At 40.2% G+C, this 22,165-nt stretch overlaps 1 protein-coding gene across 17 annotated transcripts in view; it reads left to right on the forward strand.

Moving 5' to 3' along the window:
• Positions 1-994: 994 nt before the first annotated feature.
• LOC128016906 (transducin-like enhancer protein 3-B) overlaps positions 995-22,165 on the forward strand; it is a 31,583-nt gene continuing 10,412 nt past the window's right edge. For 2 of the 17 annotated variants that reach the window (XM_052601836.1, XM_052601839.1), the window contains exons 1-10: positions 1,697-2,068; positions 2,469-2,748; positions 3,456-3,556; positions 3,933-3,996; positions 5,842-5,886; positions 11,346-11,408; positions 11,517-11,621; positions 15,982-16,011; positions 17,904-18,099; positions 18,252-18,268. In XM_052601836.1, the coding sequence (XP_052457796.1) occupies positions 2,725-2,748; positions 3,456-3,556; positions 3,933-3,996; positions 5,842-5,886; positions 11,346-11,408; positions 11,517-11,621; positions 15,982-16,011; positions 17,904-18,099; positions 18,252-18,268 (645 nt within the window). In that variant the 5' untranslated portion in view covers positions 1,697-2,068; positions 2,469-2,724. Of the gene's footprint in view, positions 1,071-1,696; positions 2,069-2,468; positions 2,749-3,455; positions 3,557-3,932; positions 3,997-5,841; positions 5,887-11,345; positions 11,409-11,516; positions 11,622-15,981; positions 16,012-17,903; positions 18,100-18,251; positions 18,269-22,165 lie in introns of those variants that run through there. The other 15 variants (XM_052601851.1, XM_052601852.1, XM_052601853.1 and 12 more) reach the window with 11 other exon arrangements.

A 22,165-nucleotide genomic window follows, 5' to 3' on the forward strand; every position in this document is an offset into this window, starting at 1 on the left:
ACTCACACTTTTGTTGTATTATACAGAACGTTTTTGTGAGGGATCACTGAGCAAGCAGGAAATCTCTATTGCACACATCAATGATACACAAGTAGCATGCAGAAAACTTACTGTTCATAGAAGTATATTTGCCATTAACACAGTTTAGCATTTCAAACATTTTTGCAATTCCAGAGGAAAGAATCAATATTATATTTGTGCACTGACAAAATGTAGTTCTTTTAAATATTAGAGCAGTGGTATGTCAATAATAGCTCTCATAATGACTCCATGCTCCATCCTTGCTTCCATTCCAGACATTTGTTCCAGCCAATAACCCTCCCAAAAGGATGGACAAATGTTTACAGTTTAATCGAACAATAGTTGGCTTTTTCCCAGATCTTTGTATTGAAGTGGCCCAGAAGTCCCCTGAGTGCAAACATCTTAAACGTGTCCACTTAGTCCATTTAAAAGTACATTCCAGATTACTGTTTTATACAGCAAATGTCTAATATTATTTTTTTTAATTATCAAAAAAATCTATAAAAAAGAACAGAGTATTATTTATCATATCAGATTACAACCCTATTTGGTGAACAAATAAAGCCAGAAATAGTTGGCTACGATGAACCAGCCTTTGAGTGGAATAAATGTTTTGTTTTGTGGTAATACGACTTGCATACATAGAAAAAAAAACTGATATTTAGCCCCTACTAGCTCTTCCCTCTTTTGTTTTACGCAAGGCTCTTTTTACCACATGGTAGTGACAGATTGTTTGAGCTGGAAGGAAAAGCCATTCGAAGCTAATTAAGCAGCCATTCCAAGCACTATTCGCAGGCGGGAGGCTGAGAGGCAGAGGCATTTGTCAGCGCTCTACCCCTCGTGGGCTTGATTGACAACTTAGGTCTCGAACTGACAACCCGTGTTGCTCTAAGCCAATCAGATGCACGCAAGTCCTCTGATTGGTCAGCACGCACAGAACGAAGAGCTGCGCCCCACGTGGGTCTGAGCAACACAAGATAGGATGGGGATTTTTTTTATGGCGCAGACATGGGCACGGTGGGTGTTGCTGAGCAGACAGTGTGAATCAAGTAATGAGGGCTGATTTCACATATTATGCTGTTAATTTGAGTTACATTCAAAATCGGTAGCCTAACTATAGATTGGCTATAAGGGTGCTCTCTCGCATCACTGTGCTGTCCATGTTAAAGGGCGTCCTTGGAAAGGACAAACTGGGACATTTGAAGGATGTTTTGGCCCAATTCAGCGATCAGTTGCTCACATATTAAATTCGCAGTGTAACGAAAACATACCATTAGCCATTAGGACATCGTTTAGGAAACGTCAAAGCAATCATAACCAGATTTGATGCAACTTTCAACTGCTTTCCGTGGAACAACAGCAGTCGTGCTCCTAAATTAGTGAACAGAAGTGCAACAGACAATTTCACTTGTAACATGTATTTCTTAGGATACGGTCTATCTCTTGAGATTTCAGTTTGTGGCTGGCCTTCGTACAATCGTCGCTCATGTAAGTTGTTTGTCTACGGGGAAAGCAACCTATTTAGAGCCAAGATGGCGAACAGAAGGTCAGTTTTTTTATTGGCCAATCAGAACGCGTAGAATATACGCGCCCCACGTGGGGATCCCACGTTTGATTGGTCGAACGCGGCGAAGTCCTTGTCGAGATTTGATTGGTCGCGCTCAGTTGTTCTCGCGGTAGTTGAGTCCGCGTGTCAGTGGGCAGCCTGTGTGTGTGGTACTGTGAGTGCTGGAGAAACTAGGCAAAGCGATTTCGAGCGGCTGGCACGTACGGGGCAAACTTTTCACAATCAGACCTTTTTTAAACAAACACGCAAACAGGGATTGGGAGAGTTTACCAACAACAGGAATACTGCGAGAACCCAGTCTTAACTGAGGAAAACATCGAAGCGATTGTAGGCGCTGCTTTTCTATGGTTGGGATTGATTCCCAACCAGCGCCTAATACTGCTCGTATAAGGTCACGAGTGGAGGACTTCGACATTTCCTCGGTGCAAGGAATTATTGCTGTTGTTACATTGGCGGAAAACGATTTTATGGAGACTGAAGGTAACGCGGTAGATAACTTTAAAACGAATCTACTTGTAATTTAGACAACTGAACACTCTACGTGCCTTATTTTCTCCGTTCCTGTTTTGTAATTTGCAAAAATGCTATTGCCGTATCCACTTTGAGGCTCGACTTTGTGCTATAAAGAATAAGTGTAAAAAACAAAAACATTTGACACATTTGTCGAGGAATTGCTCTAAGTTGACTGGGGTTCTGTTACTGTATATCTTAACTAACGTCTTTACATTGTTCTGTACTCCTGTCGGGTACATTCAGTCAAACAGCAGTCAGGTAATCTTGTTATTGCGAGAAGACTCAAACAGCTTGTTAGTCACAGCGCAGATGACAAGCAGCAAATGTGTGTTTGACTCGCTCTGCACAACTACTCTTGTGTTTACAGAACAAGCGCAGCTGAATGCTTGACTCTTAAGGAGATAATGAGCCAACGCGATGTGTTTTTGTCTTGCTCCTCGACTGTGTGAAGGATAAAGGGGTTAAATCGGCTATATAAGAAGCGCGTGGATCGGGTGGACGGACTGGGCTTTGTGTGTCCGAGAGCGCTGGGAGGGGTGACCGACGGATTCTCGCTCATCTACTCGGATTACTGAAGAGCGCCACGACCCCTGGATCTTCACTTCAGAAAGGATACATTCAAGATGTATCCGCAGGGCCGGCATCCGGTGAGTAGCATAAATTATATTGATTCATTGTGCCCTGGCAACTCCGCGCCAGAGCGCGTTTCCTTCTCGGTCCAAGATCTCGTGGATGGACTATTGTGTCGCGTGACGTTTCCGTCGCGCGGTGTGTCCTTTATCTGTGCTCAATCTAAATAAGGATGTGCTTTTCTGGACGTCCGTTGTCTTGGTTCTGAACAGTAGTGCATCTTCATTTAACTTAAAAGTGGTAAAATGCCTAGGAAAAAATGAATGGAGGGGAATCAGCTACTAGTTTTTCTCCGGGGCTGTTTAGACGCAGTGACCCGTCTGTGTCACGCCGACCTCTGCTGACTGTTCCCACTAGACTCTCTAAACCACCGACAGGCCGAGCTCGAAGGAGCGCCTGTGAAGAACCGCAATTCAGCTCTGATGAAATAAAATTTCCCTGAAAATCGGGAAGCATGAAATGTGTTATTGACACCCGTGGTTATACCCATGACTTCAAAAACACAGTGAAAGTAAAACCTGAGACCTGTGGACTGCCGTAAAAGGAGTAATGGAGAAGGTCGTAGGTTGTTTTGGTAATGGTGGTAGGAAGTCAAAGGTACAATGACATGCTAAAAACACTTCGTGTGAAAGCGGATTGCATCAGTGACTAGGTTAGATTATATTGATAATGTGAAGTTTATGCTTTGCAGCAGTTCACATATATTATTGCTATGATTTTTCAGGCACCTCACCAGCCTGGTCAGCCAGGCTTCAAATTCACTGTAGCAGAATCTTGTGACAGGATCAAAGATGAATTCCAGTTCCTTCAAGCTCAGTACCACAGGTAAATATTGCTGCTGTGCTGTTATTAATGACCTGCTTGATGTATGTGTGGGATTAATGTCACACCTGCTACTAGACTGTGAAGCAGTCCTGATGCTACTTTGATTCTGTGTAAATCAAATGCAGCATCGGTGCAACCTTAACAGTGTAACCATAACAGATGAATAGTAACTATAACAACATTATAGTATGTAATATATCAGTGTACGCTGTAGCTGTTAAAACTATAGTTTCATATTTGTATTTGTAATTTCATATTAGCATAACTTTTGTTATATGTCAGTAAGTTTTCTGTGTATGTGACCAAATAGTGCTCTTTGAGAGGATTTGCCAGCATGGACCGTTAACTCATTCTGGGTCTTTCTCTCTCCTCACAGTCTTAAAGTGGAGTTTGACAAACTGGCCAATGAGAAGACAGAGATGCAGCGACATTATGTCATGGTAAGAGCAAGATGTGGTTTTCTTTTTAATTTGAGGTCTTCTATCTGTTGTTCTTTTGTTGCTTCAAAACATCAGTAGGGTCACCAGCTGCCCATCTGAGCTGGTGTTTAGTATCCACTGCCCTTATTTATTATGTGATACCATTTGCATTGATTGCACCGAAGGATCAGCTTTGAGATTATAGGAGTGTGAGTGTGTTTGTTTGTTGTAAAATGCCTGGAGGCTGTTTTGGGCGTTTAGTAACTGCTTGTTCCATCCACTCTGACCCGGGGGCTAAGTGTCTCTTGATTCAAATGAGAGAAAGGGAGGCTTGCTCAATTTAATCAGATTTGAATATTTGGAACAAACTGGGTTTAAGAGACTTGTCAAGGTTAAATAGTTATATTGATAATGTGCAGTGAGTGTAAATAAACAACGATCTTCTCAGCTAACCAGTTAAATATAAAACAATGTATGCATTAATTCAATAGAGGGGCTTATAGTTTGTTTTTCTTTAATTACATAGAGACCTGACCCAAATGAAATGTCATCAACATTAAGGATGATTGCATTCTCACTCAATTTTGAACCTTGTGTGCAGTTCAAGATTTACACTAATGTTAGTGTCGCTGAATGCCTCTTATTAGAAGTCCATTGAGTGGAAATTTAATTCCATCTGCATGTGATGTAATAGTACACAGGTTGAACAGTGTTAACCAAGCTTTACTCTCTCTTATCTTATTTGAACTTGCAGTAGATATTGACTCAACATGCCGGCACCTTTGTTAAATATTGTTTTTCAGAGGAATGCTGAGTGGTATAAAGTACACTACCAGATAAACGAAATGAAATATACAGACATGCTCTGAGAAAATCTGATGTTTGCAGTAGTTGTTAGGATGAACATAGTCTGATCAGTTATTTTGAGTACTGAAAACCACTTTTATCTCGAAATGACAGGGATGCTTATGATGGATCTGAAATAGATGTTTCTTAGAGACGTAGAATTGTGAAGAAATGTACCTCAGACACATATTTGCCTATCTTTGCTTAGTTTGTTTGTTTTTTAACTGCTCTTTAGTAACTGGTATGAGATAACCGCTTCCATGAATGCTAGTAGTAAGTAAATACCTCTAAACAAATGTTGCCAGAGAGTTTCATACACATTGCCCTCTACTTCTATAATCAGGCAGTTATCGGAGTCCTGGTTTTGTGGATGCTTTTTTTTAGGGATGTGCCCTAATCTGAATACAGTATTTGGAAAGATAATGACGTGTACTACAACACCCCTAAAGGGAATAAATACATGATGTATGAAACATTTTTTTTTCGATGGTTTCTTTCACAATTATGTAATTGGGTAATTATCCTGTATATAAATTGGAGGAATCAGGGAGCTGTTATTAATATGTAGGACATTGAAATCACTTATAAATGCGCATTGGCTTTTTACTTCTACTTTTGAGATTTGCGTTCACAAGTAGCCTACTCTACTAAAGAGCGGTCCTTTTTACACACATTTCACAAGATTAGATGTTTGTCAGTGATGCTCAGGATGTGCAAATCATCCGCCATCGTCCTATCAGTCATGTCTCCTTACCTCTTTCTGTTTATGTGGTAAGTGAAATATTATGTAACATTACTGTTATGTAAAAGGCAACCGCTAGCAAGCAGCTAACCATGTCCCTTTAGTGGCTCCGTACAACACATGACTAACTTTCCGTGCCTTTTCGAATACGGATTTGCTATTCGAACTACTTTTTTTGTATGTGTGCATGATATATAGAGGTGATACTCTGCATTACTGCAGTCAATAGCATTATACTATTGTGAGCTAAATGCATTTCTCTTTTTTTTTTCTTGCAGTATTATGAGATGTCCTATGGGCTGAACATTGAAATGCATAAACAGGTATGTGATCTACTTGGACGCCATGTCTTTTTAATGTGCATTTTGTAGGTAACATTTGTATGATAAAAAAATATTGCATGTCTTTTGACATGACAAATTCTTCTGGTTAGAAGGATGATGATTACATTACTGTACATTTCTTAAAAGCACTATATTGTCCAATAAAGGCTGTTTTTTCATGTCAAAGAGCCTGCAAGGGGTGCATGTACAATACATATTTTGAGCAGTTAAACATGTAATTGAATTGATTACAGTTGTTGTCGGCATAGTGGTTAGTGCATGTTTGAACCTGGCTTGTGCAAGTTTGAACCCATTTCCCAATTCTGTTCCCTTTTATTGTCTTTGTTTCCTATGCTGCAAAAAGTGAGTCTGCACCCAACATAACAAAAAATAAAAGTATAATCAAGAGAAAGATGGAGGGCAGATAAAGGTTTAGGTCAGTCGCGTCCAGCAGGAAGTGTTGTTTAACCTCTTTTAGTAATTTATGTGAATGTTTGGCATCACAGACTGTCCTGATTGTTGTCAGCCTGTATGGTTTTTTTTCTGCAACTGATCGATTGGGGTTTTGTTACCAAGTGAGGTTATGAAATTGATGCATTTTAAAAGCGAGACCAGCCAACACCCACATTTCCTCTGTTTCTCTATCTCTCTGTCATTAGTAGTGATGTGATATATAGTCATATGAGGAGGGCTCAGTTTGAAGAGGCCCTTTATGGTTCTCACCCTGAGGCCTCACAAGGTTAATGGTATCAGTGTGAGGGTGCTGAATTGGAACAGCATGCACAATCCATCAGCTTCTCCAAGTGTGTGTGTGTGTGTATCTGAGCCACATGTCTCTCTCTGAAAGACACTGCATTTTCTGAAAGGTTCTGTCAGGCACTTATCTCCAGCTGTGAGAGAGATGGAGAGAAAATGAAAAGGGAGGGAAGGGAAGGTGCAGGGGCTTTGCTCAAACAGGTTAATCGACTGGCTTTTTTTTTTTTTCAGGGCCTCTCTTTTGTTTATCAATAGAGCTCTGACTGAGTGGACTCAAACGCATGAATTATTCATTGGAGCATGGACTCCCTGCTCTCTTCGGAGTTAGCGATGACAGCAGTCTGATAACACACAGTCTGCCCTTCATGTAGTGCTTTTGGAAAAGAAAGGGAAAATTCATCTAGGTACCAGATTTGTCATGTGCTTTCAGTATCCACCAGATTCGGATTGCAATTAAATAACTGTATTATGTAAACACACTTGAGAGTTTCTAATTGTGCAAGGGTCAGCGCTAATCTTGCGGTACGTTAAAGCCTCGGGGCAGGATGGTGAGTTTACACTCATGAGTGGGAGGACTGGCCGTGTGGGGGCAGGAAGTGGACGGCTGTTCTTGTCAATGTAGCCCTTTAATTACGGAGCCTCAGAGGCCCCTGATCTGCTGTCCCTCTGTGGTTAACACAGTTCCCTCTGTCTTCATTCTCTTCCTCATTTTGTCCTGAAGTTCTCACTGCTGAATGAATGCAGAACTAGTGTGTGTTGTCATTGATGTGGCCGTATTTGGTCAGTTTTGTGTGTATGTGTGTGTGCGCACGCACACTGAGCCAGATTCATTAAGTTAAGCTTAGTCTGTGGCCCGAGAGCAAGGAGGGGGGCTGAGATGGGCAGCAAGGAGGGAACTTGTTCAGATGAATAATTTATTCAGGATTCCAGGAATTGTTTGCCAAGGTGATGATGGTCGATTTGATTCTGAGCCAAAGCAAACGGACTCCGAGCACACTGCAGTCTCTTCAGAAGTGTTTGTGTACATGTGAGTGAGATGTCTAGTGGTGACAAAATGAGCCCGCATTCTCATGACAGGCCAGTGTATTCCTAACAGAATGCAGACAGGGTTATATTATAATATTTTATTCTGATTACTGGTAGTTTGTCTTATTTGAAACACCGTTTGAGTTAATGAGTGTGGGTTGTATTTTTATTTATTTATTTTACATTACATTTACTTTTTAGGCATACACCAGTAAGCCTTATTTTTCCATGTAATGCCTGATATTAAACATTATTATTGTTATTATAATTGTCATTATGCAAATTAGACATTTAATTTTTTGCTTAATGCTTGTTTTTAACTGTTTATTGATTAATGCTTTAAAGAATTAACTTTAACTGAGCACTTTAAATCACTTACAGTTAAAGGTTTAATATCCGCCAACAAATGTATGTTCTAAATATAAACCAGTACTGATTAATTAAAAAGTGTTTAATACTGACAGATTCATCTGTTTGTCTTCCTCGATAAAGCTCGTTGAATAAAGTGTTTTTGGACTGCAGTGTGTAATGAAATACTAGCCTACAGGACGTTTTAAGCTGCTTGCCACATTGTATATTCAGTGTTGAATATAGATACGGTAGAGTGTGCTCGTGTGAATTTTGGATCACAACTGTCTCTCAGCCCTGTGCATTGGATTAGGTGGTCGTGTCTGTGTCCTTTGTCCAGGTCCCATGTCCAGCTTCAGCAGATGAATGCACAGAGAGACACAAACATCACTAAACGGTTCCAACAGGATTTGTGCTGCATATGCAGTGGGGGCAAGACAGAGACAGCCTGTACAGACGGCTGCTGCTCAAAGCAGCCTTTCAGCCCGAGGTTTAGAGGAGCCTGTGTCAGGCAGGAAGGAGTGAGCTCAAGTGTGTGAATGCCACTGAGTGCTTTGGTTTATTTGTTAACGTCTTATCTGTGAAGGTTGCTTCATCTGTCATCAGAATGAAAATTAATGTTTTTTTTTGTGTCTGAGTGAGCATGTAAATGTAAGTTCATCTACACAAACTCACTCCCTATTTCTCTCCCTCTTGTCTGTAATTGTTCATTGAGTCACAGAGAGACAGTGCAGTGGTCTGTATGTGTGTTCATTTGTTACCGATTGGCTCTCCTTCAGTGTGCAGTTGTTTTGCAGCATATTTTATCCTCATCAGTGTCTCCCAGCACTCAGCTCGTACCCACAGCAACAGGTAAATGGCTTCTGGCGTGCCATTGACAGGGCTGTGCGTGAGAGCTCTTCACACGCTGCTTGACAGCACTGAGCACCTGGGATGGTGAAGCTGAGCAGAAAGCATTGCTCTGTTGAAGGGCCTTGTTTTCACTCCCTGTGCCCTGTTTTTCATCAGCCTGTGTGGGAGCTGTTCTAGTAGCTTACGGCAAGCCTCTGGAACTCAGCAAAACCACACTTCCTGTTCTTATCCCATGGTGCAGTGGTTTAATCTGAGGTTAATGTATTTTGTAGGGTAGTTTGTGTAAAGTGATTCTGATTAAAATCCTTTTAGCTTGTTTTATGGAGTCTACCAAAAGTGAATGTCATAAAAACATGTTCAGGTCACACAAAAAAAGAAAAGAAAAATGATTGATTGATACTGTGGCAATTTCATGACTTTTTTCTCCCACTCAATTAATTATTACTTTTTTTTTCTGAAGTTCCCTTAATTATCTTTACTTTGATTCTCATTTTTGTTTTTTTCCCCTACTTTAACAGTGTTTTTTGTAACATTTATGAGAGGATAAAATGTGATTGTCAATGTCACAGTGGAAAAAAAATATTTTTCATGATGCGTAACACTTTTTTTTTAATGATATTCCCCTTGTATCATATCTTGCTTGGTGTTCATTTTATTATTTTTAATGAATATAAATGTAGATATTATTACCATAAGTCACGTTCTTTCAAGCCAGCATCACAATAGGAAGCTCCTGTGTAAGTCATTTATGCCATATATCAGTGGAAAAGTATTTTCTGATAATTACTGTAGATTATATTTTACTTCGGACAGGCACAAAGGTTTATTGGATTGGGCATATTGGTAATGTTTCCCAATCTTTCCTTTTTTAACACGCGCGCGCACACACACACACACACACACACACACACACACACACACACACACACACACACTTCACCCCACCCATGAAAGAGAAGCCGTTACTCCCCCTCCCCCATCTGCCCCCTTTCATCCCACATTAACTTGCAGAGCTGATCTGATCGACAGGCTGAAAATTAAATTTAATGACCTGCCCCTGTGCGCGTAATATGATTTTACTGCCTGTTATGGTCAAGCAGAGCTCCAATTTACATAATGATCAGAGGGAGAGATAGGGGCGGACCGGTTGCTGTGGCAACCTCAGAGTGGCTTACAGGAATGGAAGCCAAGGGGAGGGGGGTGAACTGATGAAGTGAGCGAGGAAAAAGAACCTCAGTCTATGGCTTACGTTTGAGAGCAGGCAACCTATTTCAATATTTCCTTGTTTTGGTTAGATACCAACTGATTATTGTTATTGTATGTGTTTGTTTTACAAAGGAGTATGTGTTTGTGTAGCAAAGCCGGGCTGAGAAAGCATTAATAGCTGAATGACTCTGAAGGGGTGTGGAGAGAGCTTAGATCCTTTGTTCACATCCCTGACAGTCAGTTCATCACAGGTCAGGACACATCCACTCTCACCCGCTCTAAAGAGAGACCGAATCCATCAGAGTGCCAGGGTCGGCACCCTCCCACAGGCACAGAGGTCACGCTGCCAAAACATGAACGGAATGTGGCTTGCAGGAAAGAAAGAGAAATTTCTCCCCTCCCTCACCTGCTGGGCCATCTGCTCCAACCTATAATCAATTTGTTCACCGCCCCACATTTCCTCTCCCACCCTCCTCACACTCTCCCTTCCCGTCTCTTCTTTTCATCCTGGAGCATTAGCATAGCTCATGATGAAATATAGCTTTTTGGGGCTTCAGGTAACTGTGAGTAATGCAGGAGAACCAGAGCATGTTGGCTGATTACCCTGTCCGTCTCTCCATATCAATAAAAGTCATTTTGAATATTGCTGTAGGGCTCTGGTTCCTCGGCTCCTGCGCTGCTGGAATGGGAGCATGGGGGAAAATGGTAATTGCTCAGTATTGCCATCGTTAATCTCCCAGCACCAAATTAGCATTAGCATATTTCAACATGTTAATGAAATAATCTGTCTGGGTAATGAGGGGGTGGAGGGGAGGTTGAGGCCAGACAACCCCCCCCCCATCCCTCCTTCCCTCTCTTCATCTCTTGACCAGATGGGCACCGCAGGCCTTCTGCCCATCTTGGCCTGGCAGAGCGGTTGATTTGGCCAGATCTGTTTCAGTAGCAGTGTGCTGGAGCGCCGTTTGGCTTTGTGAGCCACACACACCATATCAGCGCTCAAAGAGCATCATGTTCATTATGCTCCAAATCATACACATGGCAACATCAGCGACGACAGACAGTTCTGAAGTTTTGACTTCATTAATCTGGAGCTCTGGAGGTTTCCCATCATGCCTCATTTAGAGTCTTGATTAGAGCATTCAGCAATGTGAAAGTAATGTGAGAGTGTTCGAGTGCATGTTGTAGTGATTTAAGTACATTTGAGTGATTCGGGAAGAGCTGACAACATTTAATAACCGTACTGTTTGTATGTCTCTGTTTTTCTCTTTTAGACTGAGATTGCCAAACGTCTAAATGCAATTCTTGCCCAAATAATGCCTTTTTTGTCACAAGAGGTAAATAAATATTCTCATAAAATGAGCTGCTTGCCATTTTAGCCCCATTATTTCCGGTAGCCCATGCTAATGTTCTGTGTATTAATCTGTCTTTTCTATTTCCTCCAGCACCAACAGCAGGTTGCGCAGGCTGTTGAACGTGCTAAGCAAGTGACAATGACAGAGTTGAATGCCATCATCGGGGTACGTGGACTTCCCAATCTGCCTCTCACCGTGTGTATACCCTTCTTTCTCCTTCATTTGACCAAGGCCAGGGTCAAATCTGCACTCATGCCACTCACTGTACTAATGCATTCATGCCTGGCTCCTAAATGACAATTGGATTTATAGTATGTAGTAATAAAGATCAAATTTGCTCTTAAAGAAGTTACACCAGCCTACTCCCACAGGCCGGGTTTGGGTCAAAGGTGATACATAAGCTGTAATCCTCCGCTGTAAAACCTTCAATCCAACACATATTACCTCAGAAGCTCGTAAACAGTCTAAGGGCAAATCCGTGATTGCTAGAGACGTTTAAAGTTGTGCTCTGGGAGCAGATCAGGATTGTTGGTGTGTCTGGCTGCAGATTTGCCCCTGTCCTTCATGATGTGATTTTCACTTTTTTAATTTGTAATGCCATGCATTTACACCATGATGTTTGCTTTTATTATGCCATCGTTTTTGTCTTGTCACAGTGTGCCGTTTGGATCATTTGAGTTAATTTGTGCCTGTAGTGCCTCTCTCTCTCTGTGTCTGTTTGTCACAGGGTTTCAGAGGCATGTGGAGAGAAACATGTTAAGGATTGTGTAGTTAAGCTCTCGTTTTGATCACAAAAAGGGAGAAGTCTAATTCTGTCAGGGTTGTCTGCGATTAGTCATGTTAAATACTTTAAAGAGCCTGTGTTAAGGAGCATTGAGAATGAGAAGCTTCCTATTGAATTTGGCAACACAAACATTACTTGAATCACTTCATTTAGTATCTGGAAAACTGGTTTGTGTGTTAGACTGTTTTCTCTGTACCTAAGCCTGGGTTATCGTCATTCTAAACCCCACTTTTAACCTTAGTTAAAGGTAGGTTTTACACTTGTAATTTAGAAGCAGGTTTACTCCACTGCTTTCATGGTACTAACCCTGCACTGTGGTGTCAATCTTGTAGAGTGTGAAATGATGCGGTGTATTAAAGAATGTTATTGCAAGATGCTTAGCAACAGACAACCAATAGTGTACATCATATGGAAACACTGCGCATTGTATAAACAATTGTTGCAGTGTTTAAGTGGGAAAATGTAATCTGGTGATAAACGTGTGAATTGGTAACGGGTAAAGATGTTGCACGCTGTGGTCAACCATTCAGAGACACTGACATGTACTGTGTTTAATGTCAACATATGAATACCCAGGACTAATTGCAAACTTTGGGAAAAAGTATGAGCAGTATGAAATGTGAATCAAAATAATTCAGGATTCCATTTAGAATTACCCAGGGTTAACGGTTTCAAGTGTGAAAAGACTTTGTCAGACAATGTGTTTGAATCTTATCCAGAGTTAATTTTGTTCAGTGTTTAATCTAAACTATTCATTTCTGTAGGTCAGTAGGCCAAAAACAGAAGTGCTCTTACATGCACAGTTAATCACATTTTTGTAGGCATGATCTTTCTGTCCAAATATACACAGTGTGTATTGTTTAAAGTATTAAAATGCACAGTGTCACCTGTGTCCTTCAGAGCAAGCACACAATGCTATGCTTGATGAAGACTAGCTACAGTCACTTCATCTAGGTCCAGTAGTCAGACGTTCTGAAAACTAAACTGGAGTGATTTCAGTTTAATTATTATCCTTTGTGTCAATGGGCCATTTCCTTTTCATTTTACAAAAAAAAAATGTTTTTAGAAAATTTTACTTGATAGATTTTACTAAATAATTCAAATCAAAGTTTTATTAGATGTTAAAGTACTTAGTGTGTCTCCAGTGGTGAAGGTGACTATCCAACTTTGATTTGCCTGGGCTGGGCTAGTGGGTAGGAGGTCCTGAGCTGGGTCAGGACAGCCAGAGCAAGATATTGGAATTCAATTAAGGCAAGTGAGCCAAGACTCTGACCTCTGTTTTCAAGGTAATTGCTTCCTCGAATCTGCCTGAATGCAACTGTCGACGGGGCTCCATCATTTAACAGCTAGCCATTCAGCAGAGCAGCTTGGTGAGACGTGGGGAGGCATGGGGGCAGGGCTTGCTGCTTCTGCTCACTTGTGCACACTTAGCAGTCACATGGTCATGATGGTGGATCATCATCATCATCATGATGGTGGGTAAATAGATGTAGTCAGGCAGACACTTGCCACACTGTTACAGGAATTAACACACAATCTCTCACACACCCTTACAGGCTTAAAAAAAAAAAAGCTTTTATTTGTTGGCTGGTGAGATGCCAGGGGGTCATTAGATTCACTGTTAATCAGGAGCCAGCAGTGTTTGGCACAGTGATAGAGACAGTGAGGAGAAGGAAGATTGTGAAAGGAGAGAGAGACATTGTGAGAGGGAGTGATATTCAAAGGGAGGGGTAGAGGCAAATAAGTGGGTTAGCAAGAGAAGAGAGATGCCCATGAAACCTCTAGTCTGCGGTACCACTGACCTGTTAAAGTGTCAGTGCTGATGAAAATTTCCTCACTGTCTCAACCCCTAGTTGTGGGCCTTGTCTCAGCTAGTTGCTCGTTGACATCAACATTGGCCAATGTTGCCCTGTGTATCCTCAAGTTTATTTATTTGTATAGCGCTTTTTACAAAACAAATCGTTACAAAGCAACTTTACAGAAAATTATGTTTCTACAATATTTAGTAGTAGCTAGTAGTTTGTGCACATTTGACAGGATTTTAGAAAAACTAAAAAATAATAATAATACAAGACGTAGTCAGCTAGACGATGAACTATCAATATTATTAATTAAGTTATTATATGATTAAGTCACACATTTAGGAATAATTGTTAGTTCTGTTTGTTCATTCAGGGTTAGCATCATCTGGGGTCCTCTGAGAGTCAGCATCATCTCTTCTCAGGTGTTCTGGATCCAGACTGGAGCTTGTGTAAATCCTAGTTACCACGGGATGTGAATCCCGTGGCAAAACATAGAAACAAAATACAGACATCATTAGCATAGCTGCTGATCCAACAAAGTAAAATTAGTTTAACCCAAGCTAATGAATAAAAATGCACCTTTGATCAGATGCAACTACACTCACAATTAAAAAGATACATTATTCGAATGCTTGGCGAAAGAGATGTGTTTTTAATCTAGATTTAAACAAAGAGAGTGTGTCTGAACCCCGAACATTATCAGGAAGGCTATTCCAGAGTTTGGGAGCCAAATGTGAGAAGGCTCTACCTCCTTTAGTGGACTTTGCTATCCTAGGAACTACCAAAAGTCCAGCGTTTTGTGACCTTAGGGTGCGTGATGGGTTGTAACGTGGTAGAAGGCTAGTTAGGTACGCTGGAGCTAAACCATTTAGGGCCTTATAGGTAAGTAATGATAATTTGTAACTGATGCGGAACTTAATAGGTAGCCAGTGCAGAGACTGTAAAATTGGGGTAATATGATCATATTTTCTTGACCTCGTAAGGACTCTCGCTGCTGCATTTTGGACGACCTGTAGCTTGTTTATTGAAGAAGCAGGACAACCACCTAGAAGTGCATTACAATAGTCCAGTCTAGAGGTCATGAATGCATGAACTAGCTTTTCTGCATCAGAAACAGATAACATGTTTCGTAGCTTGGCAATGTTTCTAAGATGGAAGAATGCAATTTTTGTAACATTGGAAATATGATTTTCAAAAGACAAATTGCTGTCTAATATAACACCCAGATTTCTGATTTCAGCTTTATGTTTGTCGAGTTGGGTTTCGTTTGAATTTTATAGGTTACGATTCTGCTTATTATTTCCGATATTCGGTCAAGATCAGTGAATGATTTTCTTCATGCTTATACATGTGCTTTCTTTCTCATCTATTTACGGTCACAAAAGATGACTGTGCTTGTGAGGATATACTGACATCATTTTGTGCATATTGGTCACAAGAGGTAAAAAGAGAAGTCCGTTCCGGCCCAGAACAACTACTTCCGCTGTAGAAATGCACAGATACGGACATAGGCTGGGAACCTGCACTAGTGCCTGTACAGTGGTTCTCTGTGCTCACGCTTCAGATACATGCATGGCAAGCAAAACCGTGTGCAAGTTCTTTCCATTCTTGAGCTTAAATGATTTAAAATCACATTTAAATGTAAATGCAGTAATCGTTAAGCAGAATCGAAATGCACGTCTCCTATCGAATCCCTGGTTTTTGGAAATTTGGAACCAGTTCTCGATACCCAACAATACATTTTTTGCCAGCACTGTTATGCTATTAGTGGAAGACTAATAGGGATCAGTGTTTCTTTTTATGATGTTTAAGGGTTTTCAGCATTGTGGTAAGGTTAGAAACACACATTTAAATACAAAAGCACCCTGTTGGTCAGCATTCATGTGCCTGGGTGGATTTGTGAAGTAGTGATGTGTTATTCATGAGTGAGCTTGTAATGACATGCTCATCTCTTTTCTCTCATCAACAGCAGCCTCATGCTGTCTACCCTGCTCTGATGGTCAGTGCTAAAACAGCCTCTGTGTATGTTATATTTGGGTTTTTGAAGTGAAGTTGATACCCCAGCATTCTTTAGACCCTAACGCTTCTCTGTTGTATCTTGTGTGTTTGTTCAGCGTTGTGCTTCCTTTAGTTGTTGGTTTCAAAGCAGTGGCTGCTTATTGGGAGAATATTAATGCTTTTTTACATAGGTTTAGAAATTCATATTATATATTTATGATCCCTGTTTACATTAATATGATCACTGCAGGACTGCTGAGACATCAATAAAAAGTATTTGATACATATTTAGATTATTTTGAACCGAATGCATTAACTAAATGCACTATATTTGCATGAGAACATTTATGTATTTAGAGCTAAAATTCTGCATATAAAATTGTTAAATTATTTGCAGTTACCGGTTCATAAATCACAAATGCACTACTGTCAGTTTTGTTTGTTTATTTATTTTTAAATCCACTTTGTGCTCACCAAGACTTTGTGAAATACATCCAATAACTCATTTTAATACATTTGTAAAAATTATTAAATGGCAAAGCTGGATTTGCCTTCAGTGTCACATGATCCTTCAGTAATCATTCTAATATGCTGATGTCTTATCGTATGAAAAAAATAACCTGAATTGAGATTAACTTGAAATTGAGTTTATTTGAAATATACTGTATGTATTTTTGTAACATTTGTTAACATCTTTACTATCACTTTTGATCAGTTTAAAGAAAAAATTGTATCGACCTCATTTGAACCTTTGAATGGTAGTGTGCCAGCTTTTCCATCTGAAATGTAATATCATTTTTTAAAGCACTGTATGGACCGCATTAGTTTTTGGACTGATTTGGTTTTTTTAAGGTAATTACTAATGTGGGAATATCTATCTCATATAGATTTGCGAAGGTCTTTGCTTTGGATGTATGTATCACAGAACATTTAATCCAGCAAAATTGGTCTGATGATAAATGTCATAATTACTGTGTACAATTGTGGGAATTAAGGTGAAAATTATACCTAATGCTGCCACCACAGAGGCCGTTCTGAGCTATATGTGATTGGACTCATATTAAATCCTTTTCTCATCAAAAGGGATTCTGATATTTTAGCCAAAATGACTAAATCCAAAATGAAGGCAGCACCATGAGAAATGTAGCTTTAATTGTAGTATTAGATGAAGACCAATATATTTTTGATTCGGATGAAAATCACACAATGCAACAGACATTTACCTGATCTGATCAGTTGCATTATCACATCTTCCCCTCTTAGTTGTAAACAGCCACTGCTTTGACACTATATATGTTACTGACCATTAAATTAACACAAACATAGGATGGCTTGTCTTATTGGCTGTTGTTAAGGAGGCATGGAGGAGTGGCTTAGTTTAGGAGAGGGTAGCCATGGACCTTATGTAAAGAGGTGACTAGTGAATGCCATACATTGGACCGTGCTTGTATGTGTGTGTATATTAGTATGTGAATGAATGTGTGTACATTTTGACTCATGCACCCTTAATTTAATATTGCTTCTTGATTGCATAGGATAGAACGAAGTGTGTATAAATCCTGTTTGAAGCTCATGTAATTAGTCAAGGATTTGTGTATGTCTTGTTTGTTGTAAAAGGATGCATGTTAAGTAGTGTAGTTTCTTAAGAGCAGTGCATGTTAAGAAATCTATAGTATGTGTTCGAGTAAGCCGTTCCTGCTGAGCTCAAGGAGGACATGTCCTTGTGAACAGTGTCCTGCTTTGATCCAGCCACTAATGGAAGTGTTGTGGTGCTAGTGTCTCTCTCTGTGCATCCTGTGAGAGAAGGGCTTAACCAGTCACCTTTATTCAGTGTTTGCTTTCCATATGCCTTTTTCCCTCTGACCCACTTGCTGTGCATGTGTGTGTTGACAGCAGCAGCAGCTCCAGGCTCAACACCTTTCTCATGCTGCCCACGGACCCCCAGTCCAGCTGCCCCCTCACCTGCAGCCCCCAGGCATCCCTCCAGTCACGGGCTCAGGGTCAGGTCTGCTGGCGCTGGGAGCTCTGGGTAGCCAGGCGCACCTGTCAGTCAAAGATGAGAAGAACCACCATGACCTGGAGCACAGAGGTAACGCACAAATGCACTGAAGAGAAAACAAAAATACATGCCCTGAAGTGGTATGCTCATGCTTTGGTAAGAAAATAAATGTAAATGCTGACTTGGTGCTTTTCTTTATATTTTTTTCTTTTAACGACTTCTTCATTCTTACTTGGATAAAGAGCGGGAATCTAGCACGGTGAGTTCAAGACTGTCATTTTCTAATTTTCCATATCTGTCTCTACTTGCATTTCTTTATGCATATCTTCATAAAATGTAATCTGTTCCTTACACAAAACTACTGTATGGTGCTGAAGGCTTCAAACATGAGTCATATGGATTTTTATTTCTGTGCTACTTCATTTCCATTTTAAAGTACACAAAGAAGAACGATGTAAAAAAAAAACTACTGAATGCATCTTTAAGTACCGATACCACAATGGTGTTAGATGTTGCACTGGCTGTCAAAGTGGATCAGCGTGATTGTCTCTTAAGTTTTATGTAAATTACACTGATCATGGTGAGTTTTAGAGAGGGGTCTACACAACAATTCCCTTTACTGTCCAACAAAAAAAGAGATACCTTGTGCATCTCATTTCTGCGTCAGTAAATCCTTTCATCTTGGGCCATACGTTTTATCCAAAAAAAAAAAAATCCTATTGTTTCAAACCTTTGGTTTTTTTGCTCGTTGCCTCATCAAACAACATAACACTGCTAGTGTTTTTACAAAGCCATTCTTTAAAATTACTCCTGTTGTGTTCCTGTTAGGGATGTCAAATTTCGATTATTTCCATGATCGATCGTCGTTTAAATTAACGATCAATTAATCGATTAATCGTTAACCATAATAATGCAAAATGCATCTATTGCAGGCACGCAGTCAGCGGTATGACAGGATGTGCAAAAGCCACACACAAAACGCTTTCTCACTTGAATTAAAGAGGTTTTAGTCTGAATAAAATGCTAGTAGCAGGATTATAAAATGAATAGATGCGATTATGATCATTTGATAAAATGAAGAGAGCGCGCCATACTTTTGAGGTAATTTTACTTTGTTGACAGTTTCCAATCCCGCACGGAGAACGCTGAACGCGCCTCTTGAAATGGTTTTGTGGTGCTCGTTGTTGTATTTTAAAGCACAATTGCAATGTTTTCAACTGACATTATTGTATTTAAAATAAAATTATCCGAAATGTGGAGCGCGTGTGACTGCGCTGCACATTAAGTGAACTACATCGGCGCTGCTGCACCAAAACACACTGTTGCTCACATTAATTTGATCCTGCTGGATTCTGTCCTAGAAAATGTCAGATTTTTAAAAATCCGGCATACAGCGCATTAGATCGTGACAGTGCATGCGTGCACACGAGGATGAGCGAGCGCGGCTTTGGCTAGATTTATTTGGAGGTTATTGCTCATGTCTCATTCGGCACAAATCGAAATGTTTCCATATTCGCAATGTATTTGAATGTTAAACTATTATTTATAATGTAAACTAGGCTTGTACTTAACACGCATTCGCATATAGACGGAAAAGATGATCCTCTTCATATGAGCAAAAACGTCCTTGGAACAGCAGAGAGGACCGGTATACTACGGTCTATTTAAACTGACCAGTGTAACCTTTTAAATGTTTAGTTGACTATTTTATTTTGATAATGAACAGACTGCGATGTAAGTTTGAATCGCTAGAATATACGTGTGCAGCAGGCTCCAGCGCGATCGAAGCAGCTGAGAAATTAAAAAATATATATATTTTCCGCAAAAGTGTTTACTTTCATTTGTGCACACTCACAATAAAAACAGAGGATTTGTGCTCTTGTAAAATAAAGCAAACAAACAGAATGCGTTGTCATCCTTTTTTTTTTTTTTTTGTGAACTTATGGAGCGCCCACACTTCTGTTTTAAATCCGTTAATCTTAATTATTTAAGTCGGATATATTTCGCATAGCCTATTTAAAAAAAAAAACAACAACATGAAAACAAATTGTTATTTTTATGTTGGGCCTATTACTTAGTAGGCTATACATTTTTCTTAAAGCATCCCATTTTGTCCCAGGGCTTAGAACCTGTGCCCTAGTCAGGTCCATGCAGAAACTTGTGAACGATGCTCGGCGTCACCGTTTAGTGACAGCAGTGAATGCTCCAGGAATGTGTCGGTCACAGCGCCTATTAATCGCTGTTTTGAATCCAGCAATTATTTATTTAGAAATTATAAGATCTGATTATGACAAGTGTGGTATAAAAGCTTTGTTTATTAGAGGTATAATAGGTTAACTGGAAAATGTTAGATCGCGACCATGCTTTTGGACCCCATAGTCTTCATTTACACGGCTTTGTTCTGGTTTGCCGGTTGGTCACGAATTTCCACAAATTCAGTACATTTAGGCATTGTTTCTTTTCCTAAATCTTCATAGTCTAACCCTCTAATTTCCCAGGTTTATTTTATTATCTTTCGCTTTTAATAACTGTTTTCGCATCTCTTACTGTGGTAGGCCTAAACATGGGAAGGGAAATTAAAGATTTCATGAATTAAGAATTCGTTCGATTTATTAATTTGTTCCCTTATTTCACTTAAATCATGGGTTATTTAGGGAACAAAATTAATGAAACATGGACAATTGCCACATTAATAATTCGTAGGAATGAATTAACAAGTTGTAGCAATGAATAGACTACCTGTCCTGTCACTGTGTCCCGCAGCCCTGCAAAGCGCAGCCCTGCAAAGCGCAGCCCTGCAAAGCGCATGATATAAAACAGTTATCTGATGAAATGATTAGTAACTACATTTCTATTGCTTTTAATGTTGAAGAACTTTTATGTTGTTTCTATTTTAATGTACTTTAAAGTTTAAATCACATTAAAAGCTTAATTTGTACATTGTGAATGAATGATGATGCTTTTATATATCGTCACCGTCACTCACAGCCGCTCGCACGTGTTGAGTGCGCATGAGCCGCACGCAGCCCAACATTGAATCGGTTAACCGACCATCGATAGCCTTAATCAATTGCATCTCTTATCGACAATTAATCGATCATCGATTAATCGTTGACATCCCTAGTTCCTGTTGTGTTTGGAGTGACATGAAGTAAATTGTGACAGAATTTTTTGTTGAACTATTCCTTTAAGTCCTGATGTTTGATGAAGAGGGAAGTCAGTGGCATATTAACAGCGTGAGGAGAGCGGAGCAGGCAGCATTAGGGCACACTAAGCCTATAAAAAAATAATAAAAAGGAGAAGGGAGCCTGCTGTATAATCCTACTTTTAATCCAGGTAAAAAATGCGCAAAAGCACAGGCCAGGGATTAGCAGCGCTATAATTTCATCACAATTAAAAAAGACTTTGACTCTCTATCTTAGAGGATTTGTCCTCACCCACTCTTCATGTCTCCGGCTCCTGGCTCAGATAAACCTGACTCATTCAACTATGTGTCATTGCCTCCACCTTTGTTTCTCCTTGTGCCTCTTTTCTTCAATTTTGTTAACTGCTCTTTCACTTGTTCGTTTGGCTCTGTCTCCACAGCTGTTGTTCTGTCCCTATGTGCATTTCTCTTGTCGTGTTTATTTGCAGTTTCCATACAACCACTTAAAGTCTTCCTATCTCCCAAAGGCTGGATTACCCCGTTTCACCTCTTAAACTGGATATGCAGAAAGGTTTTACTTGGCAATAGAGTTTTGTGTGTTTTGTGTGTGTGTGTGTGTGTGTGTGTGTTGAATGGGCAACAGTGTGAATGGGTGCAGTCATGCCTGCAGAAATCAGACTCTGCTGTTCATTAGCGCTTAGTGCAGCAGCGTCCATCCTGCTCTCTGCCCGCCGGGACTTCCTGTTGTCATGGGTCATCTGATAGCACTGCTCTGACTTCGCTTATTGAGTCACGTTAAGCCTGTCTTAAAAGGTCAGCCTATTAAACCCGCAGCTGAGACGCACACACACATGCTCCCCTGTCAGGCTGAGAGAGCAGTCTAGGTCTGTTTATTACTTTTGGATTAGCAGAAGAGGGGGGTGGGGAAAACGGGACAAAAGCAACACTGAGATTGTTGTAGAGTGTTTGTGAGTGGGGTTTAAGATGCCGGGAATCCTTTGTGTTGCCTCC

This window comes from Carassius gibelio, chromosome A7 (genome assembly GCF_023724105.1).
Source record: "Carassius gibelio isolate Cgi1373 ecotype wild population from Czech Republic chromosome A7, carGib1.2-hapl.c, whole genome shotgun sequence".
Lineage (NCBI taxonomy): Eukaryota > Metazoa > Chordata > Actinopteri > Cypriniformes > Cyprinidae > Carassius > Carassius gibelio.